At 34.9% G+C, this 23573-nt stretch overlaps 4 protein-coding genes across 4 annotated transcripts; 1 reads left to right on the forward strand and 3 right to left on the reverse strand.

Moving 5' to 3' along the window:
• The first annotated feature begins 207 nt into the window (after positions 1-207).
• Positions 208-1250, forward strand: LOC137831349 (uncharacterized). The gene has a single exon (XM_068638987.1). It carries the CDS (start codon positions 275-277, stop codon positions 1025-1027), a length of 753 nt encoding a protein of 250 aa, XP_068495088.1. The 5' UTR covers positions 208-274; the 3' UTR covers positions 1028-1250.
• Positions 1251-6887: 5637 nt separating this feature from the next.
• Positions 6888-7691, reverse strand: LOC137833463 (uncharacterized). Its single transcript, XM_068641810.1, has one exon. It carries the CDS (start codon positions 7689-7691, stop codon positions 6888-6890), a length of 804 nt encoding a protein of 267 aa, XP_068497911.1.
• Positions 7692-14320: 6629 nt separating this feature from the next.
• Positions 14321-18124, reverse strand: LOC137833464 (uncharacterized). Its single transcript, XM_068641811.1, has 8 exons — positions 17813-18124; positions 17325-17729; positions 17004-17245; positions 16717-16929; positions 16542-16634; positions 16352-16453; positions 15405-15761; positions 14321-14422 (listed from the first exon to the last, which is right to left on the reverse strand). The coding sequence occupies exons 1-8, from the start codon at positions 17835-17837 to the stop codon at positions 14321-14323; spliced, it is 1539 nt and encodes a 512-aa protein (XP_068497912.1). The 5' UTR covers positions 17838-18124.
• Positions 18125-18768: 644 nt separating this feature from the next.
• Positions 18769-20405, reverse strand: LOC137831350 (uncharacterized). The gene is made up of 2 exons (XM_068638988.1): positions 19220-20405; positions 18769-19144 (listed from the first exon to the last, which is right to left on the reverse strand). The coding sequence occupies exons 1-2, from the start codon at positions 20377-20379 to the stop codon at positions 18832-18834; spliced, it is 1473 nt and encodes a 490-aa protein (XP_068495089.1). The 5' UTR covers positions 20380-20405; the 3' UTR covers positions 18769-18831.
• Between the last annotated feature and the right edge of the window lie 3168 nt (positions 20406-23573).

A 23573-nucleotide genomic window follows, 5' to 3' on the forward strand; every position in this document is an offset into this window, starting at 1 on the left:
ATGTCCTTATCAGCATTTATTTCAAAAAACCCTGAATAGCAGGTAAGTTTGGGAGTTGGGATAACATCCAATTTATGCCATCTGCTTTATAAAAATTTGCCAACCATGGGTATTTTTGGAAATTAAAAGAAAAACACTACAGTGATGTACCTATTCCCTTGTCCCAAGCATTATATAAGAGATCCCTTCATGGCCTTAAAAACCAACATTCCCTTCTCATAACTACCAGAAACTCCCACTAGTTCCACTTCCATTCTTCCTCAAATTGGAAGTTATGGATCAGGGTAAGTCCCTCAAAATAAAATCTTTGATTCAAAGCACAAAACCTCATAACTGTCTAATCAGGCTTGTGCAATTGTTAGTCTCACTGTCTTTGTTTTCTTTCTTCATTTCTCCATCTTCCTTGCTTGCTTTCCTCTACCACTTCAACCTCTACTTCTCTACATTTTCTTTGCAACTATTTACTCACACCATAGACAAGAACTGCATGTTTCTGCTATGCAATGGTCTCCTTGTGTTTGTTGGCATAACAAAATCTTTATCTGGGTCTAGCAGTGTTCCTGAAAGTGAATCTTCTAAGTATGTTGAAGGTGGATCACAGTCTCCATACTCAGATGTTGAGGCTAATGAGCCAATAATGTTGGTGGAGAAAACTCATCATGAGCCCGATGGACAGAAAATAGAAGCAGAACATGCTATAGAAATCAAGTTTTCGGTTGAAGAAGGTGAACAAAACATTGAAAAAAACATAGTTTTGGAAGGTGAAGAAAAAGGAAAAAGGAACAGTGAATCAGTTTTGAAAGAAGAGGAGGAGCCAAATGCAGAAACTGGAGCTGCAGATGAAGACAAGGAATCAGAAATTGGTGAGTTTCTGATTGGAGAAAGTGTTCAAGAGGAAGAGGTTGTAGAAGAAGAAGCAAATTGGGTGTTAAGCACTGAGGAGTTGAACAAAAAATTTGATGATTTCATCAGAAAGATGAAGGAAGATTTGAGGATTGAAGCTCAAAGACAATTACTCATGGTTTGAATTTGATTAGAAACAATCATATGATATTCCTCTTTTACCCTTTTTAGGATTTATATTTTTTTTTGCTTAGGATTTCTAGGCCTCTTTAAATTACTTCTCTTAGTATTATAAATGTACTTCATGCAAAATTTAGATCTTGTAGGATGAAAAGTTCACTTTAGAGTAACATTATATAATTGTAATTATGAATGAGGAAACAATGTAAGACTTTGTAGCATATATGCTTTGTTTGGTTATTTTTTTTTCCAACACTGCAACTTCAATCTTCATTTCAAGGACTATTAAACTAATACTAAAATATTTCACTACTTTTCTACCTTATATATTCTTAGTTGAAGGTGGGAGAGGTGGGCTCGTGTTTGTAAATTTTAGAACTTTTGCTAAAATTATTAGAAAATACTTATAAAATAATATTGATTTAAAATCAACTACATTTATTTTTATTGGGTAATATATATTACTTCTTGTTTTTTTTTATAAGAATTCAATCTTGGCCTTTTATATAAAAATAATTTTTAATTTTTTTAATGATTATTTTTTTTCAAATCTCCTAATTTACGTGTTAGTGTTTCTCTGAGATCAACGAGAAGAATACATTAGTATTTCTTTGAGCTCTATAATAGTAATTAAAAACTAATAATGTTTTGGAATTTTAGTTTTGTCCAAAATAATTGATATTTTATAAATTCAGAACCAAATTAATATTTTTTTCTAATCATAGTCTTGTCTGCATTAATAATCTCTTATAATAAAATTAATTATTGAACCTTTTAGTGTAATATCTAGGAATGAGAAATGATCTGAGTTCATGAATATTGTTTAAACTTGTTCTGATTTTAATAGAGAATGACCACATTACATTGATTGAGTATGAGTATGAATATGTATTTTATTTTTTTAAATTGGGTATGAGAACAAGAATGAATATGTATGCATATGTCTTGATCTTATACACGTCCCAATACTCGTCTCAATCCTCATACTCCAACACTTTTAGTTTATCATATAACTTGCAAAACTTATATTAACTTTTTTTTTATCTTTAGTTTCTTGATTTATTTAGAGAATACACATTTAATCATTTTTACCTTTTTCAATGATTATTTGACATTTATCCAATTGTTATTTGATATATTTTGATATTTGTGCAATTATAGTTTCTTTCTTGATATTTAATATTGGAGAAAAGAAAATGTATATCCTTTGACATTGAGTCCTATAATATCATATGTTCTTTGTTGTAGTTTTAATTTTTACAAAATTGTTTAATTAATATTTGGCACAGTTTTAATTTGTTCACCTGTTAACCATCAAATGAGGACGACATATTTGTTTCCGCATGATTAAATAAATATATTTTAGTGTAAACATATACCAATTAAAATTCTCTTAATCTATGTACTTTAAATTTGTCAAAAACATGGATCTATATTAATTGTCAAAAACCTTGATCCACCCGTTATCACTTCATACGCCACCCTAAACCACACCAGCTCCTCATACGCCACCCTAAACCACACCAGCTCCATCGTACTGCTCAAAGTTCGAGCATAATAGGTGCTCTTCATAGTCCATTAATGGTCTTTATGTCTTGGATAGACTTTCTTGATGACATCAAAATATATTGGTCCTTATTGTAGAAGGGAAGGTTGATCAATTGCAACTTCAAATACCCTCAAGTTTGATTAGGGAATCTTTCTTTCTCACTTTTTATTACTTATATTGTCATTTCAGTTATTTTTGTTGCATTGAAGAGTGTGACTTAAGTGTGGGGGGAGAATCATAGTATTACGAAGTGGACTTTAAGCCTAACTCAACCCCATAAAACCGGCTCATAGGGTTGAGGTTTGCACCCACTTATATACAATGAAATGTCCTAACACACCCCCTCACGCCGAGACTGCCAACTCGTGCGTGGGACTATAGATTATGGGTGATCCGATAGCGGTCCGATAGCGGGTGGCACGATAGGCCCAACAAACACTCGCTAGGATAGGCTTTAAATGGCTCTGATACCATATATATAACCATAGCATTAGAACCGTACAGAACCGTACAAATTCTTTTTCTAACATAACATTTGTAATTAAGACTAATTATAGACCCATTAATAGTGATTATATTCCTATAATTAAGTCTAATTATAGACTCATTAATAGTGATTATATTTCTGTAATTAAGTCTAATTAATAATTAAGTCTAATTAATAATTAAGTCTAATAATGATTTTGTCCGGTAATATCCCCTCAAGTTGGAGCATGTAAGTCTTGAATGTCCAACTTGACCAAGATGGCTCCAAACTTTTTAGCACCGAGAGCTTTGGTGAAAAGGTCAGCTAGTTGTGTATGTGTGGGCACATAGGATGGAAGAAGGCGCTTGTGAATGATTTCATCTCGAACAAGGTGGCAGTCAACTTCAATGTGTTTGGTGCGTTCGTGGAAGACCGGGTTTTTAGCAATGTGAAGTGCTGCTTGACTATCACAATAAAGACGAATTGGGTCAGGATGAGGAACATGTAAAGAAACGAGAATGTCTTTAATCCACTTTAATTCTCGGGTGGTCTTAGCCATTGATCGATATTCAGCCTCAGCAGAGGAGGCAGAAACCGTTTGTTGTTTCTGGGTTTTCCAAGAGATTGGGGAAGTGCCGAGTTGAATAAACCATCCGGTGAGAGATTTCCGTGTCAGTGGACAACTTGCCCAATCAGAATCACACCACCCAAAGAGTTGTAAGTTGTTCTCTCGAGGTAGGAGTATTCCTTGTCCAGGATGCCCCTTTAAATATCGAACAACACGAAGAGCAGCTTGCCAATGCTCGGAGCGTGGATTTTGCATAAATTGAGATAAAGCTTGGACACTGTAGGCAAGGTCAGGTCGAGTGAAACACAGATAAATTAACCTCCCAACAAGTCTACGATAAGTAGCCGGGCCAGAAAGAAAAGAACCAGTAGCGGAGCTCAATTTGTGATTTTCTTCACATGGTGTAGTGGCGGGCTTCGCACCCAACAATCCGACTTCAGTAATGATATCTAAGGCATATTTCCTCTGACAAAGGAAGATTCCGTTGGGGGAGCGAGCAACTTCAACCCCCAGGAAGTACTTGAGGCGGCCTAAATCTTTCATATGAAAGCATTGATTTAAGTAGCCTTTAAAACATTGGATGGCAGTACCATTATTCCCTGCAATCACAAGATCATCAACGTAGACTAGCACAACCAACTGTATGTCATTATTATTGAGAGTAAACAGGGAATGATCCTTCGGGGATTGTTGGAAGCCGTAACGAGTGAGAGAAGAAGATAGTTTAGCAAACCAACACCTGGGGGCCTGTCGGAGGCCATATAGAGACTTTTGAAGCTTGCACACTGCCCCTGGTTGAGATTCTTGGAAGCCAGGAGGGAGTTTCATATAAACCTCATCATCAAGATCACCATGGAGAAACGCATTGTGAACGTCCATCTGATGAAGCTCTCAATCTTTTGCGGCTGCTACTGCTAGAGTTATGCGAATGGTTACCGTCTTTACGACAGGAGAAAACGTCTCGTTGTAATCCAAACCCTCCACTTGATGATTGCCAAGAATTACCAATCGAGCCTTGAATCTTTCAATTGTTCCATCCGAGTTGTATTTGATTTTGTAGATCCATTTACACCCAAGTGCCTTCTTTCCAGGAGGGAGAGCGGTGAGTTTCCAGGTGTCATTGAGTTCGAGAGCATGAATCTCCTGTGCCATAACATCACGCCACCGGGGTTCTCGGACCGCTTGAGAAAAGAACAGGGGTTCCTGCTCGGTGTGTAAAGAGGCAAGAAAACTTTGATGATGTTTAGAAAAGGAATCACAATTCACAAAATCATGTATAGGATACGAAACACCTGAGGATTCTGTTGAAGGAGGTGACGGAACAGAGGGGTTTGACGGTATCGTGGTGGCTGCGACAAAATCGCGTAATCGTACGGAAGGCAGCTTCGCGCGATGCCCTCGCCCAAGGGGAACCGCGGCCGTCAGCGGTGGTGAAGAAACCGACGGCGCCATCTCCGTCGGACGCGGCGGTGGATCCGCGGGTAGCGTCGAGGCTTCTATACACGGATCAGAGTCGTTGATAGTGTGGTCGAAGTCATCTGTGAGGGTAGCATCCTCCTTGGCTGGGATGGGAGATGCAATGGGTTGGTTGACGATGCATTCATCTAGGTTTGAGGAGGCAACTTCATGAAGAAAATGTGAGTCCGTTCCAGTTTCTAAAGAGTTGGCAATAATTGGGTTTTGCAATGGTGGTGCAGTGTCCATCTTTTTGGCTTCAAAATATGGAAATTTATTTTCGAAAAAATGTACATCACGAGAGACAAAGAAAGTTTCTGTTTCCAAATCAAATAATTTCCATCCTTTTTGGCCATATGGATACCCGACAAACACACATTTTCGGCTACGACTATCAAATTTATCCCGCTGTCTATTTTGATTATGAGCATAACATAATGAATCAAATACTCGTAAGTGCGCGTAACTGGGTACACATCCATGGATCACTTCATAAGGGGTTTTTCCTTTTAGAATGGAGGATGGTGTGAGATTGATTAAGTAGCCTGCAGTCAAAACGCATTCCCCCCAAAATTTAATGGGAAGATTGCCTTGAAACCGTAATGACCGAGCAACATTCAGAATATGCCGATGCTTGCGTTCGACGCGTCCATTTTGTTGCGGGGTCCCGACACAGGAAGTTTGGTGAATGATACCTTGTTGAATGAAATATTGTTTTAGACACATGAATTCGGTTCCATTGTCAGAGCGAACCATTTTAACACATTTGTTGTATTGCCTCTCAACGAGTGTGAAATTTTTTTTCAAAGTCACTAATACCTCTGTTTTTTCTTTTAACAAATAGATCCAAACTGCCCGTGTCCACAATTGTCAAAAAATATGAAGCACCACAGGATGAAGGAGTTTTATAAGGACCCCATAAGTCACAATGAATTAAATCAAAAATATTCAAAGCTTGATGCGCACTTAAGAAAAACTTATCTCTCGTTTGTTTCGATTTTTCACAAACTTCACAAACTTTATTCAACTCATCACGAGTACATTTCCCACTTATATCAGGAAGCATTTGCACAATCTTAAATGACGGATGTCCTAATCTTTGGTGCCAAAGTGCTAGTTGATTTTCCATCTTGACATGACATGCTTGAGTCTTCCGTACCCCACGATACCAATAAAGCCCATCTTTCCGTTCACCTGCTCCAATCAGCGTCCTCGAAGTGCGGTCCGGTATAATACACAATTTATCAGTGAATGTTACAACACAATTTCTTCATCCGTCAATTGAGGTACTGAAAGTAAATTGCATTTTAATTTGGGGACATAAAGGACATTTTTCAATTCAAGTCCTTCTTCAAGAGTCACTGTTCCCTGTTCGCAAGCTAGAACACGTTCACCATCGGGTAACCCTACGGGGCACCCTTGTATAGTTTCCTTTTCACTCAAATTTTCCAGTGACCCAGTCATATGGTTTGATGCCCCACTGTCAATAATCCACAAATCCCAAATGCTCTTACCAGTCATTTTCTCTGATTCATTTGATTTTTGTTTGCTGATCAAATCAACCAGTACCTTCCATTGTTCATTGGTCAGACCTGCCATCTCAAGTTTCTTGTCGTCATTGTTGGCTTGACTGCTGCTTCCACTAGCGTGTGCCACATTTGCACGTGTCGGGTTACCTTTGTTTCGCATCCCTTGGCGTCCCCTGTCGTTCCATTTGCCTTCACTTTTTGGTCTGTCACCCCACCATTCGGGATATCCGATCAATTGGAAGCATCCCTTCATGTCGTGACCATTTTTACCGCAATGACTGCATGTCATTAATTTTTCTACCATATCTCCACGCCCTTTTTCTTTGTAGTTGGCCTGCATCGCGAGACCCACGACCAACCCCTTTCTTCCGTTGATTTGGCCATCATTCTCACTCTTTCTTCTTGTACCAACATAGCATATACGCGGTTCAGAGACGGCAATGAGTCTGAGGCCAGAATGTTTGATCTTACTGTCCCGTAGCTTGCGTCATCCAACCCCATAAGGAGTTGATGAACCTTGTCTTCCTCCCTTCGTTTTTCCAACTGAGCACCAATCCCACACTTGCATCCACCACACGTACAAGATGGAATTTTGTCACTGTTAGCAAGCTCATCCCAAAGGACCTTCAATTTTCCAAAGTAAGTTGCCACCACCATTCCCTCCTGCTTGCATCTTGACAAGTCCGACCTTAGTTGTTGAATTCTAGGTCCATTCACGACCGAGAATCTTTCTTTAATGTCTTCCCACAAGTTATGTGCAGTCTCAGCATATGCTACTGTGGATCGTAAGCTTGGTTCAATGGTGTTTAGAATCCAAGAGACAATCATGGACTGCACGGTCCACCAATCTTCAAGGTCGGGTGCCTCGTCCTCTGGTTGGATATGTGTTCCATCAATGGAGCCCCATTTTCTCCGGGCACGAAGCGAGATCTTTACTGCTCTTGCCCATTCGTCGTAATTTTCTCCGCGCAATTGGACTTGTGTGATTATGTTTCCGGGATTGTCACTCGCGTTGAGATCATATGGCGAGTAGGTCTTCTTAGCACCTCCTCCTTCGTGCTCTGCTTTGTTGGCATTATTCTTTTCTGGTGCATCTGCCATGGTTGTGCACCGTTGCCTTTGCTTTGTGTTTGTCGGGTATCAGAGTTTTGTGCTCTGATACCATATATATCACCATAGCATTAGAACCGTACAGATTCTTTTTCTAACATAACATCTGTAATTAAGACTAATTATAGACCCATTAATAGTGATTATATTCCTATAATTAAGTCTAATTATAGACTCATTAATAGTGATTATATTCTTGTAATTAAGTCTAATTAAGTCTAATAATGATTTTGTCCGGTAATACATAGTTTAGGATTTATCTTTTATTGATTTGTTTAAGTTTCTTTTTGCTTCTTTTAAAATAATAATAAAAAATAAGCTTTCTTGGATCGTTTAATGGTTTGTGAATTATGGTTTCTTGATCTTTGTTGTTTGGATTTCATTAAAAATTGAGAAATAAGTTGGTTATCAGACTTTTGGGTTGACTATTTTGTGATATGATAGTCCCGAGTGAGTTTTTGAGTCTTGATTGGTAGATTGTTTAATGCTCTTTTTAGTGCGTTTTCACTCATGTTTGTTTATAATATAGAACTTAGCTTGCTTTTTTGTTGTGCAATTGTGATTTACATTAGGGATGACAATGCGAGGTAGGCCATGCAGGTCGACCCGTAGCCCGTTACCAAAAAACATAGGGCATACTCACTAATCTAGCTCGCTGACCTGCTTAGACCCACCTTGCATAATCCGCAACTCGCGCGGGTCAACATTGGGATAGGGCAGGTTGACCCACATAAATAAAAAAAATAACTTTTTTTTTTTTTGCAAAAAAAAAAATCATACCCCACTCACTCATTATTGCAGTGTGCCCTTTATTTTATTTTAAAAAATTGAATGTTTTATTTTAATCATCTAAAAGAGTTAATATTTAGAGTGACAATGGATTTAGTTTTAAGTAAAGTCTTATATTAAAATTTGTTATAAAAAATAATATAGAAAAGATTTCATTAAGATAGTTAAAAAATTAGTCATCTTCATTAAAATATTTTGTAGCGAAACTTTGATAAGATACTCTTATATGTTTACATACATATATAGGAAAAAATAGATGCAAAACAAAACTTTAACTATTTTTTAATCAAGCCTTCTAACAACCCTCATACTTGAATTCATTTTTTTTTATCTTAACTGAATGAATTGAATGAGGGATAAAATTTTAACTTTTTAACCGTAGGAATAAGTTTTCTTACAATTAATGAAATTTTAATTTTTGATTTTTTTTTTCTTATGCAGACTGACCCGCAGGTTACCTCTTATGCGGGGCGAAGCAGTAAAATGAGTATGCATTCCTTGTGCGAGGCAGACCAACCCAATCCGTATTTTGTGGGCCAAACACAGATGGACCTATATGGGACGGACCATCTCGTATTGTCATCTCTAATTTACATGCATAAACAAATATGGTAATATTTTGTTTAATTTAAGTCAATAGTCATATATATTAGACTACCCTTCATGATAATTCAATTGTTAGTTTCGAACCTATAACATTTTTTTTATCTTTAACCCTCATTATAATTCTAAAGAAAAAAAACATGTGTCCATATCTTAAAAAATAAAGGAGCTTTTAAAATTATTTTAAAAATAAATTATTGAATAATGTTTTTTTAATGGTTTAAAAAATATATTAAGTTGACATCCTCTCAGGAAAGATATATATTGCAATATGTTCTTATAAATTTTAAAACAACAAAAAATTTCTGTATATTATAAAAAAAAACTCTCCAAAAAAGATATTATTTATATAATATGCTTTATAGGAGTAATTAAATAATTAACATTTTTATATTTAGTTCATTTCTTTAAATTTTGGAGATAATTTGTTTTTACTTAAATATAAGGTTAATGATGGTGCATCTTTTAAGAAAAATAAATAAATCATGAATTAAAACTGTGGAAAATGTTAAATATAACTTTTGTTAAAGTTAATTTTTTCTTGTAATACATGATATGTAGTGAAGTTCATTGGAACATACACTTGGTTTTTTTCATATTCATTTTACATGCACTATTCGTACAAACTATGTTTAGAATTAACTGCAAATAGGTAACATTTAGGTACAAACTATGTCACTAATGCAAATCACACATATAGGTAACATTTTGAGGCTGAAATCGTTTCTTACTTTTCTTGGTGCCTAAATAGCAAACATTTATTGCAAACATAAGCAACACTCACTCAGGTGCCATGCGTCAGAAGAACAATGATGGAATATTTTGGCAAATTTATTTGTGGTAAATGCTTGAATTGAAGGTTCTAGTTTCACTAATTTGATTCTTTGATGAATGAAAAAAAAAAAAAAAGAATTAAGCAAGTGATTTAGCATGTCCCCACAATTAAGCAGTGGGTCATTGCAAGATGGCATGGTTTAACTAACTAGTTATTGAAACTCCAAATACAGCCACTTGCTTAACTATCACTACTTGTATCATTGTCTAGCCTACAACTGCTGTGCATTTTTTATTTTATTTTCAGTTATAAACTATGGTTGAGCTTCTATTGGAGGCTTCTATAGGTTTCCAAGTACATAATGGTTGAAAAGGATTTATGATATTATAGCCAAATCAGGGATTAGACTATGATGTTACTCATAACTAAGAAACATAATACAGTTATGATTCCCATCAATTTCTCTCAAATTACACAAATTGTTTTCTTTTTCTAATATATACTACTTGTTTTACTGATATTAACATCTGTCTTTTTAAATAAAAAAATGTGATTGAAAGAGGAAATTCTATCAAAAATAATCAGTTATATTTTTATTATAAAAAATAATTATATGTAAATTAATATATATTTTTGTATTAATATTATTTACATCTTTATTTTAAATTATTTTTTTATATTATTAATTGTTGGCATGCATGTTGTCATAGCCTAATTAGTTTAATACTAAGCAATCAAACTACTCTTTGGTAAAAGATACGATAGGTTCCCACTTAAACAATAAGATTGGAAATTTAATTGCTGAAAAAGTATTATTCTTCTCATGGCTTGTGTATTTGGTGAAAGAAAACATAAAAGGAGTTGAGCACAAATTAATAGTTGAAATTACACTAATATTTTTTATTAAATAATAATTAATTTTAGAGATTAAAAATAATTATTTACTATATTGATTAATTTAAATATTATTTTATAAACAAATAATTTTTATTATTAATAAAAATTTAAAAACTACAAATTTATATGTAACATTAGTTATCAAGATTTTAATTACTTACTACTTTATATTCTAAATTAATTTATATTCTAAATTAATTTTTATAGTGGTAAAATAGTTAATACTTAAAATCTTGGTAATTAATGTTAAATACCAATTTAGAAACTACTTGATAAAATTTTATTAATAATTTAAATTACTTTAGATACTAATAGTTTTTTTAATTTATAAATAGTATCTAACTTACTCAATATAATAATTAATTATGTTTTGTCTCTACAATTAGTTGCTATTTAATAATTATTTTATAGTGTGAGTTATTCTAATCAGTATTTTTAGTAATCTTTTATCTTTATCTTTAAGATCTAATGGTTTTTATCATTTTCTCTGTTTTTCTTTTTGTACCGATGGAGATCATACGACCTATTTGAAGTCCAGCAACAGATCAAGACCGATCGAGATCATCACACCCCAAGTAGAGGATTGTCAATTAATTAAAGGTTAAACATTAAATAATATACTCTTAATTTCATATTAAATCTTTAATGAGACCCAATAACAAAGGGTCCACAATAATTATATAAATAAGCACAAATCCCAAAGGATCACGTACGTTATCATCTAGTACTAAACACACTGAATACCAAGTGTCGAAGTCTGACTTGAGTATTGGAGTACCTTTTGCAGGTATCATCCGAACCCAGATTTCACGGAGACGAGGAGTGAAAGAGTGGGAGAAGCAGGAGTTCATTCGAGAGGAAGGGAGAGCAGGTCGACCGACCGAGAAGGAAGAAAATAGTTCTCTTGGTTCCAACCCCGTTCAAGAACAATTGGAGCGCAGCTTCCACCTACGTGGAAAGGGCTGAACATAGATCGTTATGACGGGACGACTGACCCCGGTGAGCACATGGACGTGTACACCACATACATGAGTTTATACACCTCGGACAATGCAGTCCTGTGCCGGGTGTTCCCCACCTCACTGAGGGAGGGGCCTTGAGCTAGTTTACAGGCTTCCTCCAAACTCCATTAACTACTTCGAGACCTTGGTGTCCAAGTTCGGGACCCAATTTGCCACTAGCCGACTGCACCACCTAACTTCTATCGCCCTGGTCAACATTCACTAGGAGAAGGGAGAATCTCTTAGGTTGTTCATGGAAAGGTTTAGTAAGATGACCCTGAACATTCGGAATCTAAGTTCAGATGTGGCCATGCATCACATGGTCACGACCCAACGACCAGGGTCATTTTATGGTAGTTTGTGCAAGAAGCCAGCTGCAAAATTTGACGAGCTTAAGCAGAGGAGAGGGGGAAAGATAAGGAGAAGGAACGATCAAACCGACTTGTTATTGGTCGAGGAGATAGACATAAAGAGAACCGAGGACCCCGACTTACAAGGTACCCCCTTTGAATGTTGATAGGGGAAAGATTCTGGAAGAGGCCTTGAGTGTCAACCTCATCTAGACATCAAGAAGGGCAATGAGCCTTGAGAATGTCGACTAGTTGCACGAGTGTCGATACCATCAGAACAGTAGGCACACCACTGAGGAATGTTAGGCGGTGAAAGATAAGATTGAGGAGCTTATCCAAGCTGGACATCTCTGTGAATACGTGCAAGGCATAAGTTGGAGTTTAAAGTGATCTCCTCCGAGGAAGGAAGAGACAACTGGGCGAAGGGATTACCACTCTTGACGGACAGATGAAGACGATCGTCGACCGAAGCGTCGACCGAGGCAAGAGGAACCTCCAAGGCGGGAAGGAGGTGGAGGAAGAGAGGTAAATTAAAATATTAGGTGATGAGATGTTGGGAGGAAGTTCTTGCACAATAGAACATTTATATCCCTCCTCATGGGAAATTTAATATTTACACATCTTAAAACAAAATAAAACACTTAATCAACTTAGAGTGGAGCTCTATCACCTGCAAAATCATCTACTCACGTGTAACACAAGATCATCACATATTTTAAAACAAAGAAAAAACAAATAACAAGGTAAGCTAATATTTTTTTTTTAACTTTCAATGAAACGTTAATTTAAAAAAAAATCATTTAGTCAACATTATACATCCTCTATTTTTAACGTACTACATAGTCGAGTGTTTATAATTATCTCAAGTTCCACATCACTCATGCTAGAAATCCACTAACAACAATAATTAGACACTTGACTCTACTTCCAAAAGATCGGTGTATTGAAATTAGCACCCAAAGACATGCACATATCATATTACCATGTTCTCATCACAACATAATCTCTCCTTCAGGAAATTCATCCTCATATAACACGGGTAAATTCATATGATCTGCTATGATAAACTCTTTTAAACTTCAGACACAGTCATATGAACCTCCTTCGACTCTCACACCTAATACTCTTCATCTATATGATTCCAAGATACCAATAGAGTTAGGATCGTCCCTTTCACCGAGTACTCACAAATCAAGACATCGTACTAACAATCTCAACACAATATTTTTGTTGCTGAAAATACTATGTTTTGATCACACTTTCACATAAATCATATTTCAAATCACACACAAGTCCATCATTCAATCACATCAAAATTTAGAATTTTAAACAATCTACAAATACCAAGAAAATCACATAAACACATAACTATTTTTTTTTCAATTATATATATATATATAATAGGGTTATTGTTGGGAAAATTCAGAATTAATTTTCCCTCTTTAGTGTAGATACAAGATGGGCACTTGCAGATGCAATAAGCAAATAATAGAAAATATAGCAAATAGAATAATGACACATAGAATTTTTACAGTGGAAAACCTTCCTCAACTTGAGAAGTAAAACTAGTGAAGAAAAGTCCTCTACTATAAAAGTAGGATTACAATATTTTTTTTTCTCACTCTTTGAGGATAACACTTAATCTCATCCAACAAGGATGGAATACAACATCTCTCTAACATCTCACTAGGATTTCTAATATCACCATTATGGTGAAAACGCCTCCATTATGAAAGTGGGATTACAATATTTGTTTCTCTCACTCTGTGAGGATAACACTCAATCTCATCCAACAATGATGGAATTCAAAGTCTCTCTAGCATCTCACCATTATGGTGAAAAATGTCTCCACTATGAAAGTGAGATTACAAAGTCTTTCTAGCATCTCACTGAGATTTCTAATCTTACCATTATGATAGATATCTACTCTATCTTTTTCTCTCTATGTTGCTCTTCTCACTGCTTCATTTCTTCATTTTCAATGTTTCATCTTCATCTTTCTCAGAAGTTCCCCTTATATAGAGAAGAATTCAAGTAGATTGAATTAAATTTTTTTTGTCAAAAGAAAATTCAATCTATATGAAAAATATTGTTTCATACAAGACTTTATAGCAAAATACCAAATAAGTCTTTATAGAGGCAGTAAATTCACCGTATCATTTTGTTTCACACATATTATTTAATTAATATCTAATCTTGTATTATTCACAGGTTATCAACATCAGTTATATGAAACAAGTTCCAACTTGTTTCCACCTTCTTCTCCTTTCCAGTGGCACAATTTTTGTCATCCCTACCACTCCAGTTCTACATAGGAAGAATTTAAAATGGAAATGCATAATGCATTTCATTCCACAATAATGCAGATGTTACAATTCAAGCCTTTACTTATCCGATAGCACTACAAAAAAAAGTGTATATTGTGGCGGTTTTTTTCGTATAAAGTGGCGTTTATAACCGCCACAATATACGCTTGTGGCGGTTTCCCAAACCGCCATAGAACTGGCCGCCACAAAGTTTAATGTGGCGGTTTTATGTTACCCGCCGCAACACCCGCCACTTTAAACATAGTGTAAGTAGTGGCGGTTTTTATATGTAAGTAGTGTCAGTTATAACTGTCGCAATTTACAATCATTGAAGAAGATTCTGGCACCATAATATTCGTAAGTAGTGGCGTTTTTAACTGACGTAATTTTAATACTGAATAAGTAAAATTTAACCACTTTTTTATAATCTTTTTTATAATCTGTTTTATACAATTATAAAATTTAACCACCACTTTTCTATAATCTTTTTTATAATCTGTTTTATACAATTATAAAATTTAACCACCATTTTTTCATAATAAAATAAAATAATGTATAAAGTTATAATCATCCATTCATTTCATTAAAAATTAAAGCACACATAATAATGTTCAAATGTTTATATGTAATTGAAAGTTAAAGCACACATAATAATGTTCAAATGTTTATATGTAATTGAAAGTTAAAGCACACATAATAATGTTCAAAAGTTTAAAACACATAAAAAGTTCATACATCCCTAATCAAGTTTAAAATTTCAACACATAGTTGTTCAAAAGTTCATACATTCCTAGTCAAGTTTAAAATTAAAACACACATCTCTAATCAGTTTTGCTTCCAGCACTTGATCCTATTACTTGATTAGGTGATGGAGCACCACTTCCATAATCCGATGCCTGAAATAAATAATTTTAAGTTAATAAATTTGTATGTTTATAATTATAAAATAAAAGAGACCAATAAATATTTAAATATATTAATACCTCATTGGTGGATGCACGAACCAAATTAGCTGCTATTGCAGCAAAATGTTCTGGAACGTCTTTTCTTGAAGCAATATAAGCAAGCAAAGTGTTCATTTGATTTTTCACAGTTGCAAGCTCATTTTCCATTTGAGTTATCTTGTCCTCCACATTTGATGAAGTTGAACTAGAAGAAGCATGGTTCATACCACTTAGCCTTGTTGTGGATCCTTTGAAAGCAAGGCTGGGACAAGCTCCATATGATAGCCCTCTAACTCGACCCGGATGCTCCTTACCAAATATGACACCAATTGGATCTTCTGGAGATATATTTGAACCACCTTTTGGATTTGTCAACATTAGTTCATCAATTTTTTCCTGGATAAAATTGAAAATATATCATGGCAGCAGCAGTAAACATAATGAAATGGTTGAACTCTCAACTACAACATAGAATAGCAATGCCCTTGCATGGCTGCCCAAGTCATTCCCCAATGGAACCTTAGAGACAAAATCTGTAAAATCATACCCCTAAATATAGATGCACCTATTCATCTATAAATAACAATTACCCACCCCTGATTCCACTTAAGTCCATGCTATCATGGAAATATTGTGCCTGTCACCATCACATAAACTACCATTCATTTTTATCATTATAATTCTTATTATTATTACTATTTCTAGATTTCCTGCTTTTTCTTTTTCCTATCCACCACTTCCCATATCAATACATCATCATCAAAGCAGTCCAATATATTTTCATGATCAATACATCATCATCAAAGCAGTTCAATATATCATCATGATCAATACATCATCATCAAAGTAGTCCAGTATATTTCCATGATCAATACATCATCATCAAAGTAGTCCAGTATATTTCCATGATCAATACATCATCATCAAAGCAGTCCAATATATTTCTATGATCAATACATCATCATCAAAGTAGTCCAAACACTTACCCCAATTTCCAGCGCCTCTTCATTCACATATATGCCATTTTTCCTCTTATGTGTGATCTTCCACATTTCAGCTCGTCCAATATTTTTACCAGTCTCAATTTTCTATATGTTCAACAATAATAATATAAGTATAATGTGGTGGAAATTGTAATATATTAAAATAAAGAGCACAATATAAGTAAACAAATACCAAATTATTTCTTCTTCTTGACAAAGACATAGCACCACCAGTGTGAGGAATAACTTGTCTCTTCCTTATATCTCTATTTCTATTACACATGTTCTACAAAGTGAAAATGAAATCAGTTTTGTGTAAACTTAAAGTAAGCTTATTAATAATAAAAAGAAAACAGAGTTTACTATACCACTGTAGAAGGCCTCAAACGATAATCAACAAAAACAGCCCATTGTTCCATGTTTAATCCAGCTGGAACATTCTTGATGAGGTCACTTCTGCTCATAAGAGGGTCATAAAATTCATTCCAAAGCTTACATCTGTATTCCCTCCACAGTTTCCCAATTTTAAACATAACATCTCTTTTAGCCAAATCTTCATTTACTTTGAAACAAAATCGAGACTTCAAAAAAAGAAAAGAAGTTAGTCCAAATGTATTGAATAAAATTAAAGTTATTTCAATGTAAGTTATATTACCTTTAGTGCACTCTCCCACACTGTATCCTTGTAAGTATCTGGCAAAGTTGACCACTTTTCAAAACTAATAGGGAACAATACATGATTTGCTGCTAGCTGTCCACAAACTCCAGCAAGTAAACCAGATGCTTCTCCAATTGGTTGAAAATTGTCATCATAGTTCACCACCACACGTAGTCCGGTAGGTAAGTTATGAGCATCCCTAACCTTCACCTTTAGTTTTTGACTAACTCCTTTGCCATCTATAAAAAATCCAAATACATTATTTTATGTGCAGTGAAACTTATTACATGTAAAGAAAAAAAAAACAAAAGATTTTACCTATAGCATCAACAAACCAATAGTGGTTTGATTGCCTTGATTTTCTTGGTTGCACTCTTTCAGGTTCAGACTCAGAAGTTGGTTGTGCTGGTGCAGATTCAGAAGTTGCTGGAGGTACAGATTCAGATGATTCAAGATTTTCAGATTCAGTCTGTGGTTGTGGAACTTGTGAAGCTTGTGATTGTGGAACTTGTGAAGTTTGTGATTGTGTAGGTTGTGAGGTTTGTTGATGAATAGATTGAGAAGCTTGTGGTAGTGGAGATCCAAATGGACTTGCAGAAGTAGTTCTTGTCTGGTCCTGTGTAGTAGAAGGCGTAGCATTAATGTTTACATAGTTGGCCACAGATTTGTCTGAACCAGCAACTGACTTAAGCAAGTTCTTGATCCTTTTAGGTTTAGGCATATCTGCACATAAAAAAGAAGTAATCAACAACATAATTTAAATTTGAAGATATATTAAAAGTGGAGATATATTAAAAGCTTCATACATGCACATAGTAGATGAATGAACATACTAATAGTGCAGTTGAACCAAGGTTATTATTACTCTGACATTGAGTCATTTTCATGAAGTTCATCATCATTGTTGTCCTCATTTAGTAATTCATCATCTTCATCCTCCCTAAATAATGCCAATTGGTCAGAGTTGCTGAAAAATTCATGTAAGTCTTGTTGTGGACACGGTTCTACTTCACAAACTTCACCATCTCCTTCTCCCATATCATACAAGTCTCGTGGTTTCAAATGGACAGCAATTGACCATTCCTTATTCACCTCATCATTTATATAATATACCATTCCAGCTTGTGAAGCTTCAATGTATGGATCATGCTCCTCATGATCTCCCGTGTGAATTAACCTTGAAAAATTAATACAAGTGAAACCCCAAGGATCCTTCCTCAACCCACAGTCCCTTGTGGTGTCAGCCCATTTACATTTGAACAAGATAACCTTAAAATGACCATAGTAATTAAGCTCAATTATATCTTCTAATTTTCCATAATATGCCAAATCTGCTTGTCTAATATTTTGATCCACACCACTTACAACACACGATGTTGAAGAAGTTAAGAACACTCCACAATTTTGGGTTTTTAAGTCATGTTCTCGACTTTCAGTTCTAAATTTGAAACCATTTACATTAAAGGCAGAAATTCTTCTAGCATGTGTTGTTGGACCTTGAGCTAGATACTTAAGATCATTTGCAACTGTACTTGAAATGTCTGTGTTATTAATCTACAAAAATAATGCTTGTTGTCAGTATATCTTTGAAATTGACATTTTTAACTTGTAAAAACATATTGTACCTACCCTTTGAGGAAACCAATTCATGAAATCCTTATTGACAATCTTTTCTAGCTCTGTATTTGGAATTCTTCTCCCTCTAGACCTTATTCGTAAATGTTGTCTAAATTCCCTAAGAAAAAAATTTGAAACCAATATATTACTAATAATTCCATAAAGGACAACTTTTCAACATAATTAGATTTATATTGAGTGTTAATACTCACTCAATGTAAGGTTGAACTTGAGGGCAATTAAATAACACATATCGATGTGCTTGCGTTCTCTCAATAGTTGACATCTCAAAAGTTGAAGCTGCACTTACAACTCTACCAATTGGTGGAAATAGGGTATTCAATTCTGAAATATTTATGTTGAAAGAGTCATCTACACGTGAAGGTCTATTAGTTCTTGTTTTCATCCCTTCCATATATTGAGAAAAAAAGGTCAAAACCTCTTCAGCTAGGTATCCTTCAGCAATAGAACCTTCAGGTTGTGCCTTGTTTCGAACATACGATTTTAAGTGTCCCAAATACCTATAAAATTCTTTCGCAATTAGAATAATCAAACTTTGAACTTAAAAAAAGTACAAAAGTTCGCAGGAAATTTACCTTTCTATGGGATACATCCAACGGTAATGTACCGGTCCTCCAAGTTTTGCCTCACCAGCTAGATGACATGTTAAATGAACCATGATTGTAAAGAAGGTAGGAGGAAATAACATTTCCAAGTGGCAAAGAGTTTGAATCATGCGAGACTCAAGTTTATTAAGATCAAATTGACTTAAACTTTTCCCACATAATTGTCGAAAAAATGAACACATTTCTACTATCACGGCAGTCACATTGTTTGGTAGAACATTACGTATGGCAATAGGTAGTAATTGTTCCATAAGAATATGACAATCATGACTCTTGAGTCCAAAAATCTTTCCACCTTTCAAATCTACACACCTTGCAATATTACTTGAGTATCCATCTGGCATTTTAGCCTTTTTCAACGTCCGCAAAAACGTTTTTTTCTTTGTTTTTGACAATGAAAATACACTTGGCCGAAATCTTCCTTTATCATTTGGCCAAAGCTCTTTCCTTATACCCATTTCTTTAAGAACCTTTCGGGCTTTGAGATTATCTTTGGACTTCTTAGGATCATTAAGTAATGTATACAAAACATTGTCACAAACATTTTTCTCAATATGCATCACATCTAGACAATGGCGTAACAAGTTGGTCCGCCAATAAGGAAGTTCAAAAAATATACTTCTCTTTCTCCATTGCTCTGCTCCAACTTGAACAACATTCTTTCCACGAGCCCTCTTACTTGTATCTATAGGGTCTAATGGTTTTCCAAATGTAACATTCACACCCTCAATTTGATTCCATATGTCTGACCCTAACAAAGGTTTTGGTGCATCTCTTAGTTCATTTGTTCCATCAAAAAGATGATGATTGAATCTGAATCTGTGCTCTTTACTTAAAAATCTACGATGTCCCATAAAGCAGAATTTGCCCCTGTACAACCAAGAAGAGTCGGTTTCAAAGTTGCAGGTAGGGCAAGCAAGACCAGTGTGCGTGTTCCATCCAGACAAATTACCTAGCCCAGGGAAGTCACTAATTGTCCACAACAAAGCTGCTCGCAAAGTAAACATTTCTTTTTTTGAATAGTCAAATGTTTGTACTCCATCAAACCATAAATCCTTCAATTCGCTTATGAGTGGTTCTAAGTAAACATCAATGTCATTTCCTACCATTTGTTTTCCAGGAATTATCATGGAGAGGATAAAAGATAGATAATGGAGACACTTTGTGTTGTGTGGTAGGAACAAACTCCCAAGAACATAACCAATTTAATTCAACAAAATCATTAACTATGATGTTTTTCACGTGTGATGGGTCTACTCTTAAAAGTAGTAACCAATTCAAACAGAGTGTCCTACTTATAATGTCTACTTACAGTGTCTGAATCTTTTTACAGTTGAACTTTAATTAAAAAATACATCATAATTAACATTTATATTATCTAATTATATAAGATTTAATTATAATTAAAATACATTTTAACTAATATATACTTAAACTCGTATCATATGATCGGATATCGAATATTAAAGACAGTTCGGTCCTTTACAACTATCTTGGGACAAAAAAAATAAATAAATTCAACCCAAACCTTTTGTAGTAACTGTTGTTGTAGAAACTGTGAAGAAAAGTCTTTTTTTTTTCATTGTTGAAATATTGAGAAGGTGAGAAGCAGGGAAGAAATTCCAGCTGTGAAATGAGAAAAGGACACAGTTCCAGAGAGATGAGGGGGACAGTGTGGTTCTGAACCCACCAACACCAACAACAGTATCCTAGGATATCACCCCATTTTCTATCTATTTTCACAAAAATTAAATCCTACATTTCTTCCATGGCTTGTCAGGTTCCACAACATCATCAATATAATAAAATTCATAAGATGCCAATTTACAAACACTATCTTTCTGCCAGATTTTCATTTTTATCAATGAATTAGATTTACATTGGATTCACACATCATTACCCCATTGGATTTACATTTCAAAGTGGAAATGAAAAAGTCGCATGAAAACGAAAAAAAATTCCAACTTCACATTTGCAAGAGACAAATTCACTAAAGAGGTACCATCAAGCTAGTAGCCATTTTTCAATTAAGCTGACACATGTATTAAAAATATGGAGCTATAGCTAGCATGTTCAATTAAGCTGACAGTAATATTATTCATATATCACTCATATTTTATATTTTTGTAAGGAAGAAGGATAGAGAAAAAAAAAACACATTCTTCCTTTCTATTTTCTCTGTCATGAACATTATTCTGTGTGTGATAATAAGCATAAAAGTGAGGAAACTGAAACTCACTCTGCCATGCCACCAATTGAAACTCACTCTACCATGCCACCGCTCTCTCAAATTCCACCTTCTTCTTTTCTTCACCCTTTAACCATTGCAAAATGCTGGTTTTCCAAAGAAGTTCTGATTCACAAAATGATTCAGATTAGTGCATAACATACAATAACCGCCTTACACACTATATTGATAGCTTATATTAAAAGAGTAGGGATATGAATTTGTCTCACTTGTGGCCAATCAATTAATCTGTCATTACCATGACATTCCTTAAGCACCAGAATACACTTGATGGACCTTCACTAGGAGCACCATCCAGCAGCCACCTGTAACAGAGCCGCATGTAAAGCATAAAGTTAAAAATGATATAAGGCATGAAGTTACACCGCATGTAACAGAACCGATCCTAGTCACCTGCTGGCCACCCAAGAACCAAACCTCAGCTCCATCCAAATGGCTCAAAAGAGCACATCATCAGCCTCAACCACTTAGCTTGGTTACCACATAACAGAATTGCTTCCTACACTTGGCTACGCAACTGATAGATTACCACAGGGACGCTGCTCTAGAATCAGAAAAAAGATCCTCCCTATGGTACATGCATTATCATGTACCATCTGAAACACTAGGACATGTGGTAGCACCACTCCTCAATCATTACGTACCTTATCATGCCACGCGACTTCTTAAATCCAAAATTATATCCAAGGACTACGATTGTATGTAAATACAATTTAGTCAAAACTTTCTAGTGGTTGTGAAGGAGGATAATGAATACAACGCTTCTCTTTTGACCAATCATTCTTTATCATATAAAGTGGTAAGCACAAATCAAAATGACAGTAACCAAAGTAACAGTTTTAAAAATCACTTCTTACAATAATTAAGAAATAATCTTTATATCTTTTTGTTGGTTAGTAATATAACATTTTACAATGATAATGGATGTTTATCAAAGTTACCTAATCGTGGAACTTATCATCAGTACCATTCAAGGGGAAGTTAATTTATGTTTAACCACTTGACCGACGCATGAACTACAATAACAGCTGAGAGAAAATACTTAAGGGCTGGAGCTGGAGCAAGTAATGGAAAAGGTCGGCATCCAGAACCAGAACTGTAAATTGAATAAAAAAATGTCAATGACTTGTTCAAAAAACGAGGTTTCGATGAAGAGTTTCTTGGCTCCAGGCCCCGTAAACCCCACATTGGACTCAACTCCATGCCTTTCAATTGAATCCGAACAGAGTACATGCACAAATTCCACAGAATCTTTTGTTTAACAATATCTTTTGTGGCTCATAGATGAAAGAAGATCCGGTAGCATACATTTAAGGTTTTCATAGCACGGGGAAGTAAAATTAACAAAGTTGTATTGTCAAGGGACTACCTGAATCAGTGATTTGTTTTCGAATGCTGCTTAATCCACTTAGAAGCTAGTTGATGCAAGTTCTTCTCTGACCCTAAACTTCTTCTCTCGGCAACAAATTCCTACTATCACGTTAGGGTTTCGTGAAAGGACAAAGGTGTTAGGGTTTCATGTAAGTGTGAAGCTAGATGGAAGTGTTTCATTTCGTGTGAAGCAGAGAAAGAAATGTTAGGTTTCGTTTTGTGTGAAGAGGCTTAAGGGTCTGGTGCAGAGAGAGAAGAAACGTTAGGGTGTGGAAGAGAGAGAGGGAAGAGGTGTTAGGGCTTGGTTTCCAAATTCAAAAAAAAAAATTCAAAAAAAAAATTAAAAGTAAGTTTTAAAAAAAAAAATCAAATTTTCAAGTGAAAGCAAGTTTTAAAAAAAATGAATAATGAGAAATGGTGTATGGAGGAAAAAAACTGGAATTTTTTTTTAAAAATAATTGTGACAGTTAAAAATGACATATTATACTGAAATGACGTATTATACAAAGATAATTGTGGCGGTTAGTCAAATGCCATATTATACTGAAAATTGTGGCGGTTATAAATAACCGCCATAATAAAACCGCCATATTTTACACTGTTTTTTGTAGTATAGCCAATGATTTGAGCACTATAATCACACATGATAAATTAAAAGAAAATGATGTATTTGTATTGTGTGCTATTGAATTATTGGTGCAGAAA

Source organism: Phaseolus vulgaris, chromosome 6 (assembly GCF_000499845.2).
Source record: "Phaseolus vulgaris cultivar G19833 chromosome 6, P. vulgaris v2.0, whole genome shotgun sequence".
Lineage (NCBI taxonomy): Eukaryota > Viridiplantae > Streptophyta > Magnoliopsida > Fabales > Fabaceae > Phaseolus > Phaseolus vulgaris.

Coding starts and splice junctions, on each gene's coding strand:
- LOC137833464 (XM_068641811.1), bottom strand. CDS start 17,837: ATGTTCATTCATCTACTATGTGCAT. Junction 17,246..17,324: donor TTGGTTTGTTGATGCTATAG/GTAAAATCTTTT, acceptor GATTTTTTATAG/ATGGCAAAGGAGTTAGTCAA. Junction 16,930..17,003: donor TGTGGGAGAGTGCACTAAAG/GTAATATAACTT, acceptor CTTTTTTTGAAG/TCTCGATTTTGTTTCAAAGT.
- LOC137833463 (XM_068641810.1), bottom strand. CDS start 7,691: ATGGCAGATGCACCAGAAAAGAATAATGCCAACAAAGCAGAGCACGAA.
- LOC137831350 (XM_068638988.1), bottom strand. CDS start 20,379: ATGATAATTCCTGGAAAACAAATGGTAGGAAATGACATTGATGTTTAC. Junction 19,145..19,219: donor TGGATGTATCCCATAGAAAG/GTAAATTTCCTG, acceptor AGAATTTTATAG/GTATTTGGGACACTTAAAAT.
- LOC137831349 (XM_068638987.1), top strand. CDS start 275: ATGGATCAGGGTAAGTCCCTCAAAATAAAATCTTTGATTCAAAGCACA.